This window comes from Bos mutus, chromosome 5 (genome assembly GCF_027580195.1).
Source record: "Bos mutus isolate GX-2022 chromosome 5, NWIPB_WYAK_1.1, whole genome shotgun sequence".
NCBI lineage: Eukaryota > Metazoa > Chordata > Mammalia > Artiodactyla > Bovidae > Bos > Bos mutus.
The window spans coordinates 62,342,830-62,360,660 of record NC_091621.1 but is presented as its reverse complement, the minus strand read 5'-3'; the positions used below and the strand labels follow the sequence as shown (position 1 = coordinate 62,360,660).

The following is a 17,831-nucleotide window of genomic DNA, read 5'->3' as shown; positions in this document are numbered from 1 at the left end:
GTTGAATGTTGATTGTATATACACCATTACTAAATATAGAAAGGATAGGGAATATGTGATTCCCCTTATGAAGATATCTCTTCTTTGGGAACACTATCTAAAAGAAAAATGTCTCCCTAACTCCTCAACATATGCTGTTTTCCATTTAAGGGACTAAAAGTATATAAAAGGAAATTGTAAATAAATTATTCCAAAATAAGGACTGTAAATGACCAATAAGAAGATAATTCTTTTTCACTCATGGTCACAGATGTTCAAATTAAATGTTTCTGGTAAATTGAACTTGCAGAAATTAAGATTACTAGCCAGACTAGTGGTGAGTTTGCACACTTGTTGCTGTGACTCCAAATCATAATGATTTATCATTAAAAATTAAAAAAAAAAAACCCATCTGGTTCAATCACATATTTGGAATTTAGCCTGTAGAAATAAAAGTACTGTTATGGAAAGATAATAATGATTGCTGCATCATTGTTAGTAATAACTAAAGAAAAAAGGAGAGAAACAGCCTAAATGTTAACTTATAGAGGGAAGGCTGAAGAACTATGATATATCCAAATTAAGCAACTTAGAAAAAAATAATGGTGTAGATTATTGTTCTTAACATAAGTGAAAAGTCAAGATATAAAATGCTGTTGTTTAGTCACTAAATTGACTCTTTGCAACCCCATGGACTATATAGCCCATCAGGCTCCTCTGTCCATGGTATTTCCCAGGAAAGTATACTGGAGTGGGCTGACATTTGCTTCTCCAGTGGATCTTCCTAACCCAGGGATTGAACCCACGTCTCCTGCATTGGCAGGCAGATTCTTTACCACTGAGCCACCAGGAAAGCCTTATATAAAACATACTTTTATAAATGGAAATAAAATATTTTTAAACTAATAAGAAGAAAACAGATTTTTAAACTAAACCAGTTAAAACCAGAAGAAAAAACTGATTGTAGCAGCATCAAAGTTGCGTTTCTCATGCATGGGAGGGAGTGACCCTCTGAACTGTAAGATCGTCCATGAGATGGCTGTTCAGAGAGCAGAGAGCTCAGGCTTTGGCCCAGAGGTTTCTGTGTGTTTCCTCCAGTCTGGCAACAGCCTAAGAGCAAAGAGGGTGAAGTCAGATCCTCGGGGAACAGTGTCGATTTTCTCTCCTTTTCCTACTTCTGGTTCTCAGTTTAATAGCAAGCCATTTCTTATGAACTTAAATGCATTCTGAACTTGTATCAGAAGTTGAAGCTCCCGTTGAAGTTTATGCTCAGATATTTTTCTACCATAGTTATTCAAATATCAGCCACAATTAACTCCAAAAGGAAACAAACAAGCCCCAAACAGACAAGACTTATCAGTACATGAAACATTTTTGTTAGCATGGTTTTGTCTCTGGAGATAAATTAGAGTAGTTGTGTATACTATATTTGTATATGCTAACTGAGATGGACTATTGACTTTGTTATTCAGATAATTTATAAAGACTGCCTTCTTTTTGCTGAAATACCCAGATATTTAAGACAAAATTTATGTTTGACCTGCATTTTCCAAGTAATTGCCTTGATTCTGTATTATCTATGGAACAAAATTGGGTTTTCCTTATTGTGGTTTAGTTGCCAAGTTGTGTCCAACTCTTGAGACCCCATGGACCATAGGCCACCAGACTCCTCTGCCCATGGGATTTCCCAGGCCAGAATATGGGAATGGGTTGCCATTTCTTTCTCCAGGGGATCTCCCCAACCCAGGGATCAAACCCAAATCTCCTGCATTGCTGGAGGATTCTTTACTGATGGAGCCACCAGGGAAGTCCTTTATATATTATAGGCAGATAATTATCTAAAATGTTTTGCTGTGAAGACCAGTGCAAGAAGACAGTCACACAGGGCAGCAGATATTATTAAAAATATGCTGGAAGAGAAATTTTTGAAATAGACAATGCAATTAGGTTGCTTTAGCTAATTTCATAGCTTTAGAGATCTGAACTGGATTAGCTATATCGTGATTTTCTAATGATCCAAGAGTCTGGAATTGGGTAAAGTTTCTATAACAAGGCATCTTTCTCAGACTAATAGCCTAACAGCTATAGCATTAAGTTTTAAAAGATATTCTGTAGTCTCAGCAAAGTCAAAGAGAGAACTCAGTTCTCCCTATGGCTTCTGGAAAAGGATGATGAAACTGTTTCAAATCACTGAATAGCCTGGCTAATCCTGCCTGTCTCCAGTTGCATATTCTGAATCCATAATTCTCACTATGGTAAGCTTTCCAACTATTTTCAGATAACCATACTTGTATTTAGAGTGAGTTGATGCTTTTGTAATGGTAAAACTATGGCTGAAATGTATCTCTTTGTGTATACCCTTAATTCACTTAAAATCTTTTATTCCACTTAATGATTCAGGATTCATATATTTTAGTGGTAGAGAAACAAAAGAGTTTTATGTTCAGAGGGAATATCCATTTACCTCTTGGATGCCATGTGTTTCTAAAGAAGAAAAAAGACATTACATTACATGAGATATGTATCTTTTCTGTGATGTTAATCATATTTCTTTATCTAAATCCTTTAGTAATTAATTGTATTGCTCTTAAAAATATGAATTTGTTTTTAAAGTGCACAGTTTTCAGTACTGTTACATACATATTCTTTAGCTTAGATTCTAATCTGCACCCAGTTCTATGGAATCTGAAGTAACATATCTGAAATGAACTGTAGTACCATGTTGCTTAGCAACAGTATGCTCTTTAGACATTTCCCCCTCTCCTGGGACTTTGGTACTTACTTGAAGAGTGTGAATCAGTATTTACTTTCTTTACCAAAGTAATATTTGAGATACATTTAAGATTTTAGCTGAGTAAGAGATAGAAGCTCTACTTTTTTGTTTTCTTGTTATGTTTTACATCCATTATTTTAAATCTTGCTTCTAATTAAAGAATAACCCATACTCATTATTTTAGATATAGCTATTCAGATATTTTTATCTGTTTATTTGAATTGGGTCTGAAATCAATGTTATTGTATACAATATTTATAAAATGGATTTGATAAATATGCTGTATGAATAAGATTATGCCTACACTTCAAAAGAACAAATATTTGAACACTAAAACACTGGTATGAAAAGGATGCTATAATTACTTTGAATATACAAAATTCCTAGAGATCTATTAAAATCAGTCTAAGCTGAATATACTTGAAAGCAAAAGAAGCTTATGTATTGAATTATTCTGAAATTCAGTTCTTTTCAGCATTTCAGGATAAGTACTCTTGCCTGGAAAATCCCGTGGACGGAGGAACCTGGTAGGCTCCAGTCCATGGGGACACTAAGAGTTGGGCACGACTGAGCGAATTCACTTTCACTTTTCACTTTCATGCATTGAAGAAGGAAATGGCAACCCACTCCAGTGTTCTTGCCTGGAGAATCCCAGGGACAGAGGAGCCTAGTGGGCTGCATCTATGGGGTTGCACAGAGTCAGACATGACTGAAGCGACTTAGCTGCAGCAGCAGCATCTTTATTCTATCAGTCTGGATTAATAAATATGCATAAATATTGCTTATTTTTAATGTACTTGTGCTGAAAATGTATATATAATGTTTAAAGGTCCATTGTACAGATAATTTTTTTTTTCCTTTTAGGGACAGATCATCATTAAAAACTGTTAATGTAACTGAAACATCATTAGAGTTTTCAGATTTGGACCACAATGTTGAATATAATGCTTATGTAACAGCTAGTACCAGATTTGGTGATGGGGAAAAGAGAAGCAATATCATCAACTTCCGAACACCCGAGGGAGGTGAGTTCTTATGGATATAGCCCAAGTAAAAGAATATTCTATTCAGAAAAAATGCATTAAATATAAAGATGTCTTATTAAGCCTAATATCTGTCATAAGTTACACACAAAATTGCTTTGTGGCCCCTCTAGCTGTGTGAGTTTGGGAAAGTTAGGTAATCTCTCTGTGCCTCAACTTCCCATTTGTATGGATACGGTGTATCACCTACCTTAGGGTCCTTTTGAGGAGTAAATGAATTTATATTTGTGAATGCGCTCAGCACAAAACCCAATACTTAGCATGTAGTGTGCTTTTTATTTTTTTATTAATTTCTTATTTACTTTATCTTCGGCCGTGCAGGGTCTTCACTGCTGTGCTGGGCTTTCTCTGGTTGCAGGGAGTGGAGGCTCCGCTCTGGTTGTGGTGTGTGGGCTGCTCATTGTTCTCAGTGTGGAGCTTGGATTCTAGGGCACAGGCTCCGCAGACGTGGTGCATGGTCCTAGTTACCCGCAACGCGTGGAAGCTTCCTGGACCAGGGATTGAACCATGTCCTCTGCATTGGCAGGCAAATTCTTAACCACTGGACCACCAGGGAGGTCCTAGGGTTTTGGTTGTTTTTTCATGAAGCAAAATAAAATGCATGAAGTCAGCTCTGTGCCTTTGTCCTCCATTATTCAGCTTCAAAATGCTGAGTTAAATTAGAATTTCATAGTATGCATTCTGCATTGGAAACTTGTCATATGTTTTTTTCAAATCCAAAGCATTGGCCTGATTTAGAACTGGGATACTGTTTTACAAATAAGAAATCCATTTGTCCTCTGCTTGGATATTCCTGTGGTAGAGTGTTAATGGGGATGGCCCAATGAGCCTTACAGATTTCATTTCTGACTTCTAATTAGATATTCTTAATTTTTAACAGTCATAACTTAGGCACAGGTAACATTTAGAACAGTTCAGACATTATTTGGAGACACAGGTACACTTTTGTGCTCAACTGTTTGTTTTTTTAGCACCAAGTGATCCTCCCAAAGATGTTCAGTATTCAAACCTCAGTTCTTCATCAATACTTCTTTTTTGGACACCTCCTTCAAAACCTAATGGGATTATACAATATTATTCTGTTTATTACAGAAATACTTCAGGTACTTTCATCCAGGTAAGACCTGAGTTTTCTCCTGTTTCTTTATTTACATCTCTCAGCTCTGTTGATAAAGACTTGGCATAGTAGAAAACGTCTCTTATCTTACGTTGACAATTATATATAGACATTTTATAAAACTCCTATTGATGTAGAAAAATGTGGTGGAGAAATAAATACATTTTAATCTGTCTGTCTATGCGTGCAGACATGCACTCAAACACACACATGTCTCTGGATCAGCTTCAAATGTGTTACCGACAATGAAGCTGACACATTTTAAGCATTCTGTATATAAATGTGGCTCTCAGTGCTATTTCTCCAGAGAATTGATGGTTTCACTTACCCTCAGTTGTTTTTCAGCTAAAAAAAATTTCCCTTTGTTTGAATATAATAGTTTTCATGCTTGGATGTGTTTGTGTATTTTTCTTCAAGTCTAAAATTTTTCCATTGTTAGTAGGAGGGGGTCATCCTCATCATCATCATTGTTATCACTTAGTATCAGATGTAATGAAAGTACCAAAATGTGCTTATTAAACTTGTGATATGCAAGGTTATAGGATTGCATAATTTTAGATGGATACGTTCTGAAATATGAACAACAATAGTTATTAAAATAGCTAAAGTGCCTTTCATTTAGAGAAATATTTTTAGTTCTTCAACTAGATTCCTTTACTTCTCCAAACTATTTCACAGAACTCTAACATTTGAAAAGAATAAAACGCTGGACAGTTGTGATTGAATCAGGAATTGGAGAGTTGGAATATAATTTGGAAAACACTGATATAGAAGAAATAATGGCCATTTAGAGAATATGTACCTTAATACTAGGAACTGTTGACTGAATGTTAATTATTACTCTGACCACTATTAAGTCATTGTATCCTTTTTAGTAGAAGAATAGAGAGGAGTCTTATTAATTCTAAGTTGCCTAATTCAATTTGTGATTAATAACCCAAGTTTAGCCACTAGAGTTAGTTCTTGTGAGCAGAAGCCTCTCTAAAGTATAACTTGCTTTAGTGCAGTTTAGGCTAGTGAAGAGTCAGAGCAGAATTCTGCACGCTGTCTTAGGCCTTACCCAGCAGTGAGTAAAAGACAGTCCAGAGGTTGATTGAATTTTAATATTCTGCTCCAGGCCCTGTAAGAGTGAGGTTGCATAAGAAAGGACAATCTGTTTATTTAACTCTGTACATCAAACAATTTTTGCTGCTTCTTTTTGTTCTGCTCTATTTGGGGAAAGAAAATGGAAATTTAAAGTGCATTTTTACCCAGTTTGTTTATAAATTTAATAATTTGTCATTATGTCATCAGGCTATTCAAATTGCAGATTTTTTTTCATGCATTTAACCAATATTCAGTATTCAAAATTCAGAGGTTCTGAACCTTTAGCAAAGGTTTTGTCTCCACTCCAGTTCACTTCACGCTCGTGTCTGATTCTGTTTTGGCTCTCTTTGTCCACATCTTAAGTAATCAAGGGCAAAAGTTTAACTATAATTTCAAGGTGATTTTATGAACTTTCTTATTCAAACCTGAGCATATAATATGATCCCATTTGCAGTTCATCTGTCTTAGAAAATGTAATCTTTTATTAAGTTATCTTAAGAATGCTTCTAAGTATGACAGCTGCAAGAAGGCACAGGCTAATGATGTTTAAACATTTCTCATATTCCTTGAAGTTCATCTGTGCTTTAATTTATTTCTAAAATTAGTTAAATATAGTATAAAAATCTTCACTACTTAATTTTCTATTTTGGATTGGTAGTAGAAGAAATCATCAAAATGAAAATTATATAGCAGGATAGATGTATGGCTATTTTCTCCCTTCTCTTTCTTCTTCCCATAGACCTTTGTAGTATCCCTTATGCATGACACATCATAGTACTTCCTATTCCTGGTGTCTGCTACTTGTCTTAGCTCCCTCATCCCATAGCAGATAATGTGAAGAAAAGGATTGTGTGTGACTCTTGTCTTTCCATCCCCTGATATCCTCTGCTACTATATCATAATGCTCAATAAACGTTTAATCAGAGAACATAAAAATAATTATAGCAGATCAACATTATTTTCAGTAATTAGTTATGATTTGGAGCATGTAAGTTGGTTGTGATCTGTCCTTCAGACTTTGTGGAGTTTAAGCTCCTTGCTACTACATGGCAATCCATCTTGTACCTCCTCCAGTTGTGGCCCATTGGGTTTCATATTAACTCTTATCCATTTTAACATTTACCCACTTTTGTCCCCTCAGTGTGCCTGACACAGTGTCTTTTATTAAAAAGTGTTAAATAAGTACTGATTTGATTAATCAAGTTTGAGAAGTTTTTACTAAATACCTTCTGACTGTATTTATATTCTCAAAGAATAAGCCTTAATTAGATAATTTGAACCACAAGACTTTTTTTTCCCCCTCAAAATAAATAGATGAATGGGATAATCATTTGGATAACTGATCTGGTTCTAAATGTGTTTACATGTCTGTGCATGTTTACTCACACTCAGCATGAATAAATTCTGGGTGATTCAGAGTAATTTGTTACTTAATTGTCATCAGGCTCATATGTAATCAGAGTAAATTTTATAGCAAAAAAAATAGAAAGGCTCCATTAGTATTTTAAGAGATAAATTATATAAGCCAGTTATGCCATCTGTAAAGTATATGTGTTGGAAGATATTAAAGTTCCCAGATCACATTTTTTGTGAGATTAATAATGTCTTATCTTGTCTATTCGGAGAAGGCAATGGCACCCCACTCCAGTACTCTTGCCCGGAAAATCCGTGGACGGAGGAGCCTAGTAGGCTGCAGTCCATGGGGTTGCTAAGAGTCGGACACAACTGAGCGACTTCACTTTCACTTTTTACTTTCATGCATTGGAGAAGGAAATGGCAACCCACTCCAGTATTCTTGTCTGGAGAATCTCAGGGATAGAGGAGCCTAATGGGCTGCTGTCTATGGAGTCACACAGAGTCGGACATGACTGAAGCAACATAGCAGCAGCAGCAGCATCTTGTCTATTACTTAATAAGTCACCACAAAATTGAAGTAGATTTCATGACACTCACTGCCCCACATACTGTCAAAGAACCACAAAATTTTGCAGAATTTAGTTTGTTGATACATCACAGAACCATGCTAACTATAAATTTTAGTCAAATTGATTATCCTATGTTATTAATTCAAATTCGCCTTTTACTATTTATTACTTTTCTTTTATCATGTGCCAGAGATGGTGTTGCTTTATTTGTCTCATATAGTCTAATCTTCAGAAGCCCTCTGTGAAGGCTTTTGAAGAGGTTCTTCCCATTTTACAGTTAGAGGATGAGAAGTTTTGTGATCAGATGATTTATCCAGGACTTCTGTCCAAATTGAATACAGGTCTTTGGACTCTAAGGACTTTGTGCAGATTGGAATGATTCAGATTTCTCTGTATAGAAATATATTATTATAAAATTATTCATACTTAATTCATATTTAATTACATGACTTTTTAAAAAGTCTATTTTTCTTTATTTAGAGTTGATTTTGACCATGTTTTGTATTTAAAATTTGGTGAAGGGGGCAATGATTACAATTCCTTGATTATCATAAAATGGCTTGGAACAAATATAACTAGGAGTCAGGCAAGAGAATTTAAAATTTTTTTTTTTAGCTCATGTGAGAGTGTATCCAGTGCTTTCCTATTTCTCTACATGAGAGTAGAAAAAGAAAGGAAAGGAAAAAGAAAAGAAAAGGAAATGAAAGGAAAAAGAAAAGAAAAAGAAATTGTAACCATTTGAACTCATAGAGGTGAAGACTTTCATAATTCCTACATTGTTGATAGGAAGGAAAAAAAGAAAATTTTTATAGTATCCCCAAACTTGCGTAAAAATATGTAGCCAAATTTTGAAAAATACTTGACTGTTTTGTAAGCGACTATACTGATCAGCACACTGTAGCATTTTCGGTTCACTACTGGACCTTCCCCACTGCCAGCTAAGCTTGGAGTTTTAACTCTTTGCTAATCTGTGTATCATTTTAATAAAACTGCTACCACTGATTCCTCTTTTAGTACAAATATATTTCCAGTTTAATTATTGCAATAAAAAAATTCTATGTTGATTTTCCTCAAAAGTTAACATATTAAAACAATGAGGCAACCGATCTATGATACTTTGAAATGCTTATGTATACTAAAAATATATTCTGAACAATTAAAAACAATATGTTTATTTTTCAGAATTTTACACTCCATGAAGTAAATGACTTTGACAATATGACCGTATCTGCAATAATAGATAAACTGGCAATATTCAGCTACTATACATTTTGGGTAACAGCAAGTACTTCAGTTGGAAATGGGAATAAAAGCAGTGGCATAGTTCACGTATATACAGATCAAGACAGTATGTAAATGAAAAGCATTTGTTAATCTTTAATAGGATTAATTTAAAACTTTATAATTTTTCAGAATCTTTTTCTATTTGTATGTATTGGTGATAAAATCTATATTTTATTTAGGCACATTTAACTAGTCAGAGAAATTTGAAAATGCATTAATACAGCTGTAAACCTATTACAACAGTAACAACCTTTTCTATTCAAGGAAACTGCTACCATCCATTTATAAAAATTCTGTCACCTTTATTCAAAAGATATCACAGCCATAGGTTAATGAAATATACGGTTAATGAAAAATACTGACGTGAAAAATACTGTTGCATGTGTAGACAGATTTTCCAATACTTCATTTGCTCTAGAAATGACATTGTTCCTCTCTCTAGCAACTTGTTTCCTTTTCAGTCTTTGAACTCACGAAGGACTTTATGCAGCATTTTGTTCCTATTGTGTTTATGACTAAATGACCCAAATACCTTTTTTTTTTCTTTAACTCTGGCAGTTTCCTCTTATGTGGATGCTGCATCATCCTGTTTGTGCGGAGTATTCAGAAAACTATAATGACTGAAGCTCTTGTGTTTTAGGTTTCCGTTTCAAGAATACAGTGATGCGTGGATCACTGCCTACTTCTTCTTGTGGTTGCTTCTATGGTCCATTTATTTTTAAAAGGCTAGTCTCTTATTGAGAAACAATATTGACCTAAATTGCTGCTGAGAGTAAAATTGCATGTTTAGTATTTGAAGATTATAAATTGACAGACACTTAAAGTATGAAGAGTGAATGCTTTCCCCATTGTTGGGATAATCTTTCAAATTGTTTACTCACTGATGAGCAGTGTAGCTAGGATAGAATATGCAGAATTTATAAGTTTGGGGAGTTTTAGCTAAAAAGTTTAGAGCAGTATGTGGTCAACATCATTTCAGGCATTCTTTAAATGGAGATCTCTCCCAAGATTTTCACCAACCTATAATGTTTTATCAGTCAATATTAGAGCACCATAAATAATAAATCCTGTGCACTATTCCTGGTGAGAGGTCCTAGGTGACTTCATATGTACAATAAGGATAATCTCCAGAAGAAAGAAATTAAAAATCTGAGTATACATGTATATATCCATACTTGCACACTCATAGTCTCATATACATAATTTCCATCACATACTCAAAATCTACACAGACTCATAATACCCATTTTGTAGGAAAGAAAAGCCAAGAGGGTATTGTATAAAACAATTCACACATATTAGAGATGAAAAGGTTTACCTTGAATGATTTGAACATAATTTTAATGTAATTTTTTAGATTTTAATTTTAATGTAATTTTAATGTAATTATTTAGAAGGTATTTTGTAGTAGATGATGTTACCACGTGTGGATCTAAACACCGTAGAAGCTGGTGAGGTAGTAGGTGCCCTTTCAACAGTGAGCCTCCGGTTTGTGAATTTACTTCAGTTTTACCTAGGGTGACTGATGATTTTTATATTTTGCACGTTACCTATCATAGTACCTGAAGGAGTTGTGGGAAACCTGACTTACGAGTCCATTTCGTCAACTGCAGTAAATGTCAGCTGGGGCCCTCCGTCTCAACCCAATGGTCTAGTCTTCTACTATGTTTCTCTGAGCTCACAGCAGACGCCGCGCCACGTGAGACCACCTCTAGTTACGTATGAGAGAAGCATGTATTTTGATAATCTGGACAAATATACTGACTATATCTTAAAAGTCACTCCATCAACAGAAAAGGGATTCTCTGATGCATATACTGCCCAACTACACATCAGAACTGAAGAAGATGGTAGGCTGGAACCTTCTATTGCCTATTACGCAGATAGTTGGTGTTCTCTTATTTAGATTGCTTTCTGCTAGAAAATGTTATTCTTACCACTACATAGATTCTGTTTGTTCTTAAGTAATTAGCCTTTCAATAAACACAATAAGGTTTACAGTTTCTTAAAATTAAAATAATTACCTGTTGATAAAATTAAGTCCCATTATTAATGAAGCCTCTTCTTTTTGATACTAATTCACTTTTGTTTCATTTAATATTCTTTTTTTCTTTTATAGTCCCAGAAACTTCACCAATAATCAACACTTTTAAAAACCTTTCCTCTACCTCAGTTCTTTTATCATGGGATCCCCCAGTAAAACCAAATGGCGCAATAATAAGTTATGATTTAACTTTACAAGGACCAAGTGAGAATTATTCTTTCGTTACTTCTGATAACTATGTAATACTGGACGAGCTCTCACCATTTACATTATACAGTTTTTTTGCTGCAGCAAGAACTATAAAAGGACTCGGTCCTTCCAGTGTCCTTTTCTTTTACACAGATGAGTCAGGTAAGCCAGAATCCGTGTTTCTTCCAATGATTTTACTGTTGCAGCACTTGCTCTTTTTAAGGAAAAGCATGGAAAATGAAAGGATATTTGATTGTCTATTTGTAACAGGCTGACAACTATTCATCTGCTTTGCCGAACATTTTAACGTTGAGTTTCAGAACAAATTGTTCTGTTTAAAGCTACTTTGGAACTTCTGAGTTCCAAGTACAAAGCCTCACGACTTATGCTCTTTATTTCTGCAATTAAAATATGACCCGTTTATAAATCTTTCTTAACTAGTGTCTTCCAGAAGCTAGAGTCACGATGATGTTTTTCTGCTAAAAATGTTATGAATGTAAGTTTTGTAATGTGTTTTCCTGCAGTGCCTTTAGCGCCTCCTCAAAATTTGACTTTAGTCAACTACACTTCAGACCTTGTATGGCTGAAATGGAGCCCAAGTCCTGTTCCAGGCGGTATTGTTAAAATATATAGTTTAAAAATTCATGAACATGAAACTGATACTATATTTTATAAGGTAGGTCGATTATAACACCGTATGTTTATTCCAAAAACTTAGACATTCTTGTAAAATATTTTGACATGCGGGGGGAAATGGACTGTTTTAAATAACACAAAACCCATCTTTAAAAAAAAAAAATCTCTTTGGTTTCCCACAATTTAAGGATGCTTGAGGAAAACACAGCAAACATTTGTCAGGTATGGAAGTAAAGTGCTTTGTAGAGCATTTTAATAGAATTTAAAGTTTTTAGATATCTGTAAGTTAAGAAATCATTACACCATTTTGTTAATGCTGCAAAAGTATACAGTAAATTTTTTCAGACTGTTTATAACCTGTTATTGTCTTAAGTGTAATATATTTCTGCAGTCATCCCCCTAAGCTGCAAGGGTTACATTCCAGGACCGCCAGTGCATGTCTGAGACCAAGGATAGTACTAAACCTATGTTCTGTTTTTTCTTATACATCCATAGCTGTGATAAAGTTTACTTTATAAGTTAGGCACAGTAAGAGATTAACAACCATAACAACAAAATTTAAAAATTAAAATAAACTGTAAAGAGTTAGATGAATGTTGTCTCTATCTCTCAAAACATCTTCTTTTACAAATTTAACACCTTTTCCATCTTAAGGGAGCATTTATCATACACTATCGCCATAACTTTTGCAGTTTGAGATACAACAGCAAAACTTGTACAGTTTTTTCCCTTCTTCCCCAATTCACAGCATTTCACAGAAGCTTCGTTTTTACCACAGATCTTGGCAGCCTCAGCATACGATTTTTTTTTCTCTCCTTATTAAGTTGAGAACTTTCATCTTTTCACTTAAAGGAAGCACTAATGGCTTCTCTTTGGCATCTCTGAATTGCCAGCATCACTACGCTTGTACTTTGGGACCATTATTAAGTAAAATAAAGGTGCACTGAATACAAGACTGTGCTACCCCACAGTTGATCGGATAACCAAAAAGCCCGTGGACTAGCAGGCAGGCAATGCTGGACGCAGGGATAATTCACACCCAGGGCAAGATGAAGCAGGACGCCTGGAGACTGCATCACGCAACTTAGACCAGCTCACAATGTACAAGTTATGAATTTCTGTCTCTTGAATTTTCCATTTAGTATCTTGAATTGAGCTTGACTGCAGGTAACTGAAACTGTGGAAAATGAAACCATAACTAAGGGAAAACTACCAAGTGTTCAAAGAAGTACCAAGTGAATATTTTTAACCTTTTCAGAGATGTGTTTATCCTGGACTGCTAGTAACCTTCCCAGATATAGTATAATTTCACACTAATTGGTCTTTTAAGATATATCATTATTCTTTTTCCTTCAATGCTAATTAGTTTCCATTCTAAACACCCTTTACTCCTCCATTTTTAGGTTTCAGAATCAATGAAACATACCCGAAGAACTAATGTAACAAAGGATCTCAAGTATACCTGTATGATTTATAGCACCTAATTGCCAAAATATACTGTAATAGACTAGCATTTATTTGAGAAAGTGTTCTTATTTTTTTCCCCAAAGGCAAATGAAGTACTGGAATGCTTTTCAGTTACAGCATGGAGGATGCAAAAATTCTGCATAAACATTGTCCCCAGTATTATATGCATTATAATTTATTGTTGATGGTAAATTATTTTTATAGCATGTGTAGCTTACAAAGTGAGTAATGCTATGGCATAAGTAATAATGATTTTTATTATCTTTAAATAATATGGAATGTGGCCATTCCTAGGATAAACATGTATGAATATTGAAGCATGGATGTATTTGTGTGATCTTTCCCTCAGAGCAGAGATGTCTACCATCAACAGCATTAGCATAGTCATGAACTAAGGACTCTGGCATCAAATTATTGGTTGGAATAATTTGCAATAATTTCCAAATGGTTGCAACCCTGCCTTCAAGACTTACTATGCTCCCTTAGGGCAGTTCCTTAACTTCTTATGACTCAAGTTTCCTCAAGTGCAAAATGGGATTTGTAAATATGCAGCCATTAAAAAGTGAAGCTTGTAAGAGGAAAATCTATATCAAACATTTTTTTTCAAGAAAAACATTTATTACTCTTATTTTTTGACTGTTTTATAGATTCTTTTGGATTTTCCCTTTTTTCCCCACTCTGTTGTCTTTCTCCATTTTATAGGACTATAAAATCCAATTAAACCTTCGAGTTTTTTTTTTTTTTTCACAGTCACATTTTTTATTATTGTTATAAACCTCTGCCCCTGTGCTGGGCATTGGCAGTTCTGTGGAGTTTTCCTTTTTCATTTTCTTTTCTCTTTTAATTTTAATTTTTTAATCTATTATTATTTTATCTACATGTATTTCTTTGTTTAGTTTTCCTACTGTTCTTACCCCGTTGCAATTAATCTTTAACATATATATCTTCTTTATCTACCTAATGCTACCATTGAAATTTCACTATAAGTATTTTTATATTATTAACATAATATGCATACCATAAAGTATTAAATATATCCTTTTTGAGGTGGAAAGAGTAGTTTTCCTTTAAAATCTGCTACTGCTTTTAGTTACTCCTTTCTACGTCTACTTTGTCTTCTACGAATGCTCATCGCCCTACTATCTTTCCGATTCCGTTGTGTGTGCCCGATGCCGTTGTCTTTCCTCTCTCAGTGTCTGGAGCGTCTGCTTTCCTCTCACTGTGTGGCTTTCTTTCTGAGTGTGGTGTCCTGTTTTCCCTTCTGTTTTCAGCTCCCTCTGTGTCCCACACAGCACTTTCTTCTCTCTCTCACCTTCCCAGCGATATGTGCGTCTGTGGAGGCATAGTAACTCTTGGGCCGCTCCAAATGTTCCTGCCGTCCCAGTCAGGTCACTCACACGTACTGAAAGAGAAAGTTCTGCTAAAAATATGTTTGAAAATATTCCTTACTCATGTCTCCCTTTTACAGTTTACTTTGTCAGTCTGTCTACTATCCAATAAGCTACTCACACTTTTTTATTATAATATGTTGAGTTCAGTAATTTCTCTGTGTACTCACTCACCCCTCCTAACCCAAGTCAAAATTTATCTGCTTGTATTTAATTTTTTTCTCCGTATACAGTTATTGGTAGATTTTTCTAATGAATATAACAGTTGCTGGATGACAGGGACCAGGTCTTATATATCTTTATAATCTCCTGGTTATCTAACCATGTGCGTTGTGAATAGTAATTAAGAAAGAATGAAAGAAAATTGTATAACACAGTGAATTCATAAAGGATATCAATAGCTTGTAAGAGATTAATTTAAAATATGATTCTAACTATGAGTGCCCTGAGAGTTAGTATTCTTGCTAAATTTCTGCCACTGAAATGTTTAATTTATAAGTCAAACTGGTTTATATTTTGGATCAGATATAATACAGTATTCTTAAAATTATACCACATAAGAGGTTGTCTTTTTTTCCCCATAGGATAACTATTAATCTTAAGTGCTCTTTCTGTTAGGACAGTCCTCTTTGAATGAAGTCCTTGTATTTGATGGTAAAATTTTCTGTGAGACACCATATCCTTTTTGGTATATCTGTGATAACTGTTTTGTTTGTTTTTTCATTTTCCTAAGAGATTGAATAAAATTAGAAATTTAGGAATTGTGTGGGAAAATCTCATAATTTCTGAAGCTTAGCTTCATAGGAGCAGAGGTTGTTTCATGCACTGCTGTGTTCCCAGGTCCTCACATATAACAGCTGATGAATAAATTAATTTACAAAGAGAATGTTACTGAGAACTAAAAAATGAATTTTGATGAATTCAAGAAAAATAAAGTACCACTGACTGCTCATAAGTTGGATTCCAATTGAGGACTTTAATTTTAGCAAATTTAAAGGAAGTAATCATATGTAATTCTAAGTAAAAATCAGACAAAATAAAAACAAAATACTTCAGCTTTAAAAACCAATGGCAATTATGATTTTCTTCAGTGTTGATGGGTGTCCAGTTCAACCTTGTGCCTGAGCATACCCTGGGGCACACACAAAAACTGTTTAATTTTTGAATTTTTAATTAAAAATACCCATGCTTATTAAATCATAGGTTAAACACAGAAGACATAATTTTTATGTATTAAAATATTTCTTCCAATTATAAATAAGTTTTTTGATGATGCACTGTGACTAAGAGGTTTTTTTTTTTTTTTTTTTTTTCTGCTTTTCAGAATATTTCAGGTTTTCAAACTGAAGCCAAGCTTGTTGGACTGGAACCAGTCAGCACCTATTCCATCAGTATAACTGCCTTTACTAAAGTTGGAAATGGCAATCAATTTAGTAACGTAGTAAAATTCACAACCCAAGAATCAGGTTAGATGTGGTTTTTGGATCCTAAAATGTTTGATTTTGTATTTAACACTTTTCCCTTTGCTTTCTCAGTTTACGTGACTAAGTATCAATATTTAATTGTTCACTCAAAGAAGCTGAATTTTAGTGCTTTCAGGCTAGACTGGATATTGTCGTTTGCAATCAAATAGATATATATTTATGCATGTTTTTTCATTTTGGACCAAGGAAGTTGAAATAAAAGACTAGTTTAGGAGCAAAGTACACTACTAGATATATATGAAAATTACCCAGTTCCTAGTACTACCTGAGATTGCTGGGGGGGAGAAAAGAGAAAAGCTATTAATCACCTTTAACTGGTTGATTCATATTTTCATGAAAAAAATCTATGATTTTTTTTGTATATTGTACAAAATATTGTTACTATATATACAATAATGTATATTGTAACATTTGAAGAGTACTTTCGTGCATTGGAGAAGGAAATGGCAACCCACTCCAGTGTTCTTGCCTGGAGAATCCCAAGGATGGGGGAGCCTGGTGGGCTGCCGTCTATGGGGTCGCACAGAGTCGGACACGACTGAAGCGACTTAGCAGCAGCAGCAGCAGTCAGGATGTAAGCTTGTATTTCTCCCTAGTTCATCTGTGACATGTGGTGGGGACTATGAAGACTATGAAATACCATTGGTCTAATTAAACAACTTACCTGTGTGTCGTGACATGCCATGGCTCAATTTTGTGTGTCAAATAGTTTTCATGTAGAACTGATTTAAAAATTTAATACTTTTCCTTCTCAACTGGAAGCACATGTTTTTTAAAGGCATCTCTTCCTCACTCTCTCTTTTTTTTCCTTAATTGATTAAGCACTTGATTCTGTGCTAGTCATTTCTTCCCTGTAGGTCTGGATGCATTTAGTGAATCCCTAAATTAAAATTGTAGACCACTGACTGATAATCATTTCACATTAATTTGTGAATACCTGATACTTTGTTTTCATGGCATGCCCCTAAGATATGCTTAGTAAATAGTATTTATAGTGGATAAAAGTGCACCCTCTGAAATCAGTGTCTGGATTTGAATCCAAGCTCTGCGACTTACTAGTAAAACCTTGGCAAAGGCACATGACTCCTCTGAGCCTCTATATCTTTAACCAAAAAGAAACATATTTTATCAGTAGCCATCCATAGCTGTTATGAAAAAATATTTGAAGAGATCTATATAAAGCACTTTAATTAGAGTATTGGACACACAAGTACTCAAAAAATATTACTGATGCCCTGTTCCCATAATTCAGATGAAGAAGCTGTGATTCAGGCAGTGAGATGAAAAGGGCTGAGAAAATTAGTGGAAAAACTGAACTGAAACCTCAGCCTCTGACCTGTAGTGACAAGTGGACATGACTGCAGGAAATGTGTATCATAAATTAGTGATACTATGGAAAAATGCTGAACCCATAAA

General features: G+C 34.6%; 1 protein-coding gene across 1 annotated transcript in view; it reads left to right on the top strand.

The window, feature by feature from the left end:
* The window catches only part of PTPRQ (protein tyrosine phosphatase receptor type Q), a 229,553-nt gene that overhangs the window by 69,039 nt on the left and 142,683 nt on the right, over positions 1 to 17,831 (top strand). Inside the window, exons 18-24 of the mRNA XM_070370967.1 lie at positions 3,617 to 3,777; positions 4,767 to 4,912; positions 9,106 to 9,271; positions 10,767 to 11,057; positions 11,327 to 11,602; positions 11,965 to 12,116; positions 16,256 to 16,397. Coding sequence (XP_070227068.1) covers positions 3,617 to 3,777; positions 4,767 to 4,912; positions 9,106 to 9,271; positions 10,767 to 11,057; positions 11,327 to 11,602; positions 11,965 to 12,116; positions 16,256 to 16,397 — 1,334 coding nt within the window. The remainder of the gene's footprint in view (positions 1 to 3,616; positions 3,778 to 4,766; positions 4,913 to 9,105; positions 9,272 to 10,766; positions 11,058 to 11,326; positions 11,603 to 11,964; positions 12,117 to 16,255; positions 16,398 to 17,831) is intronic.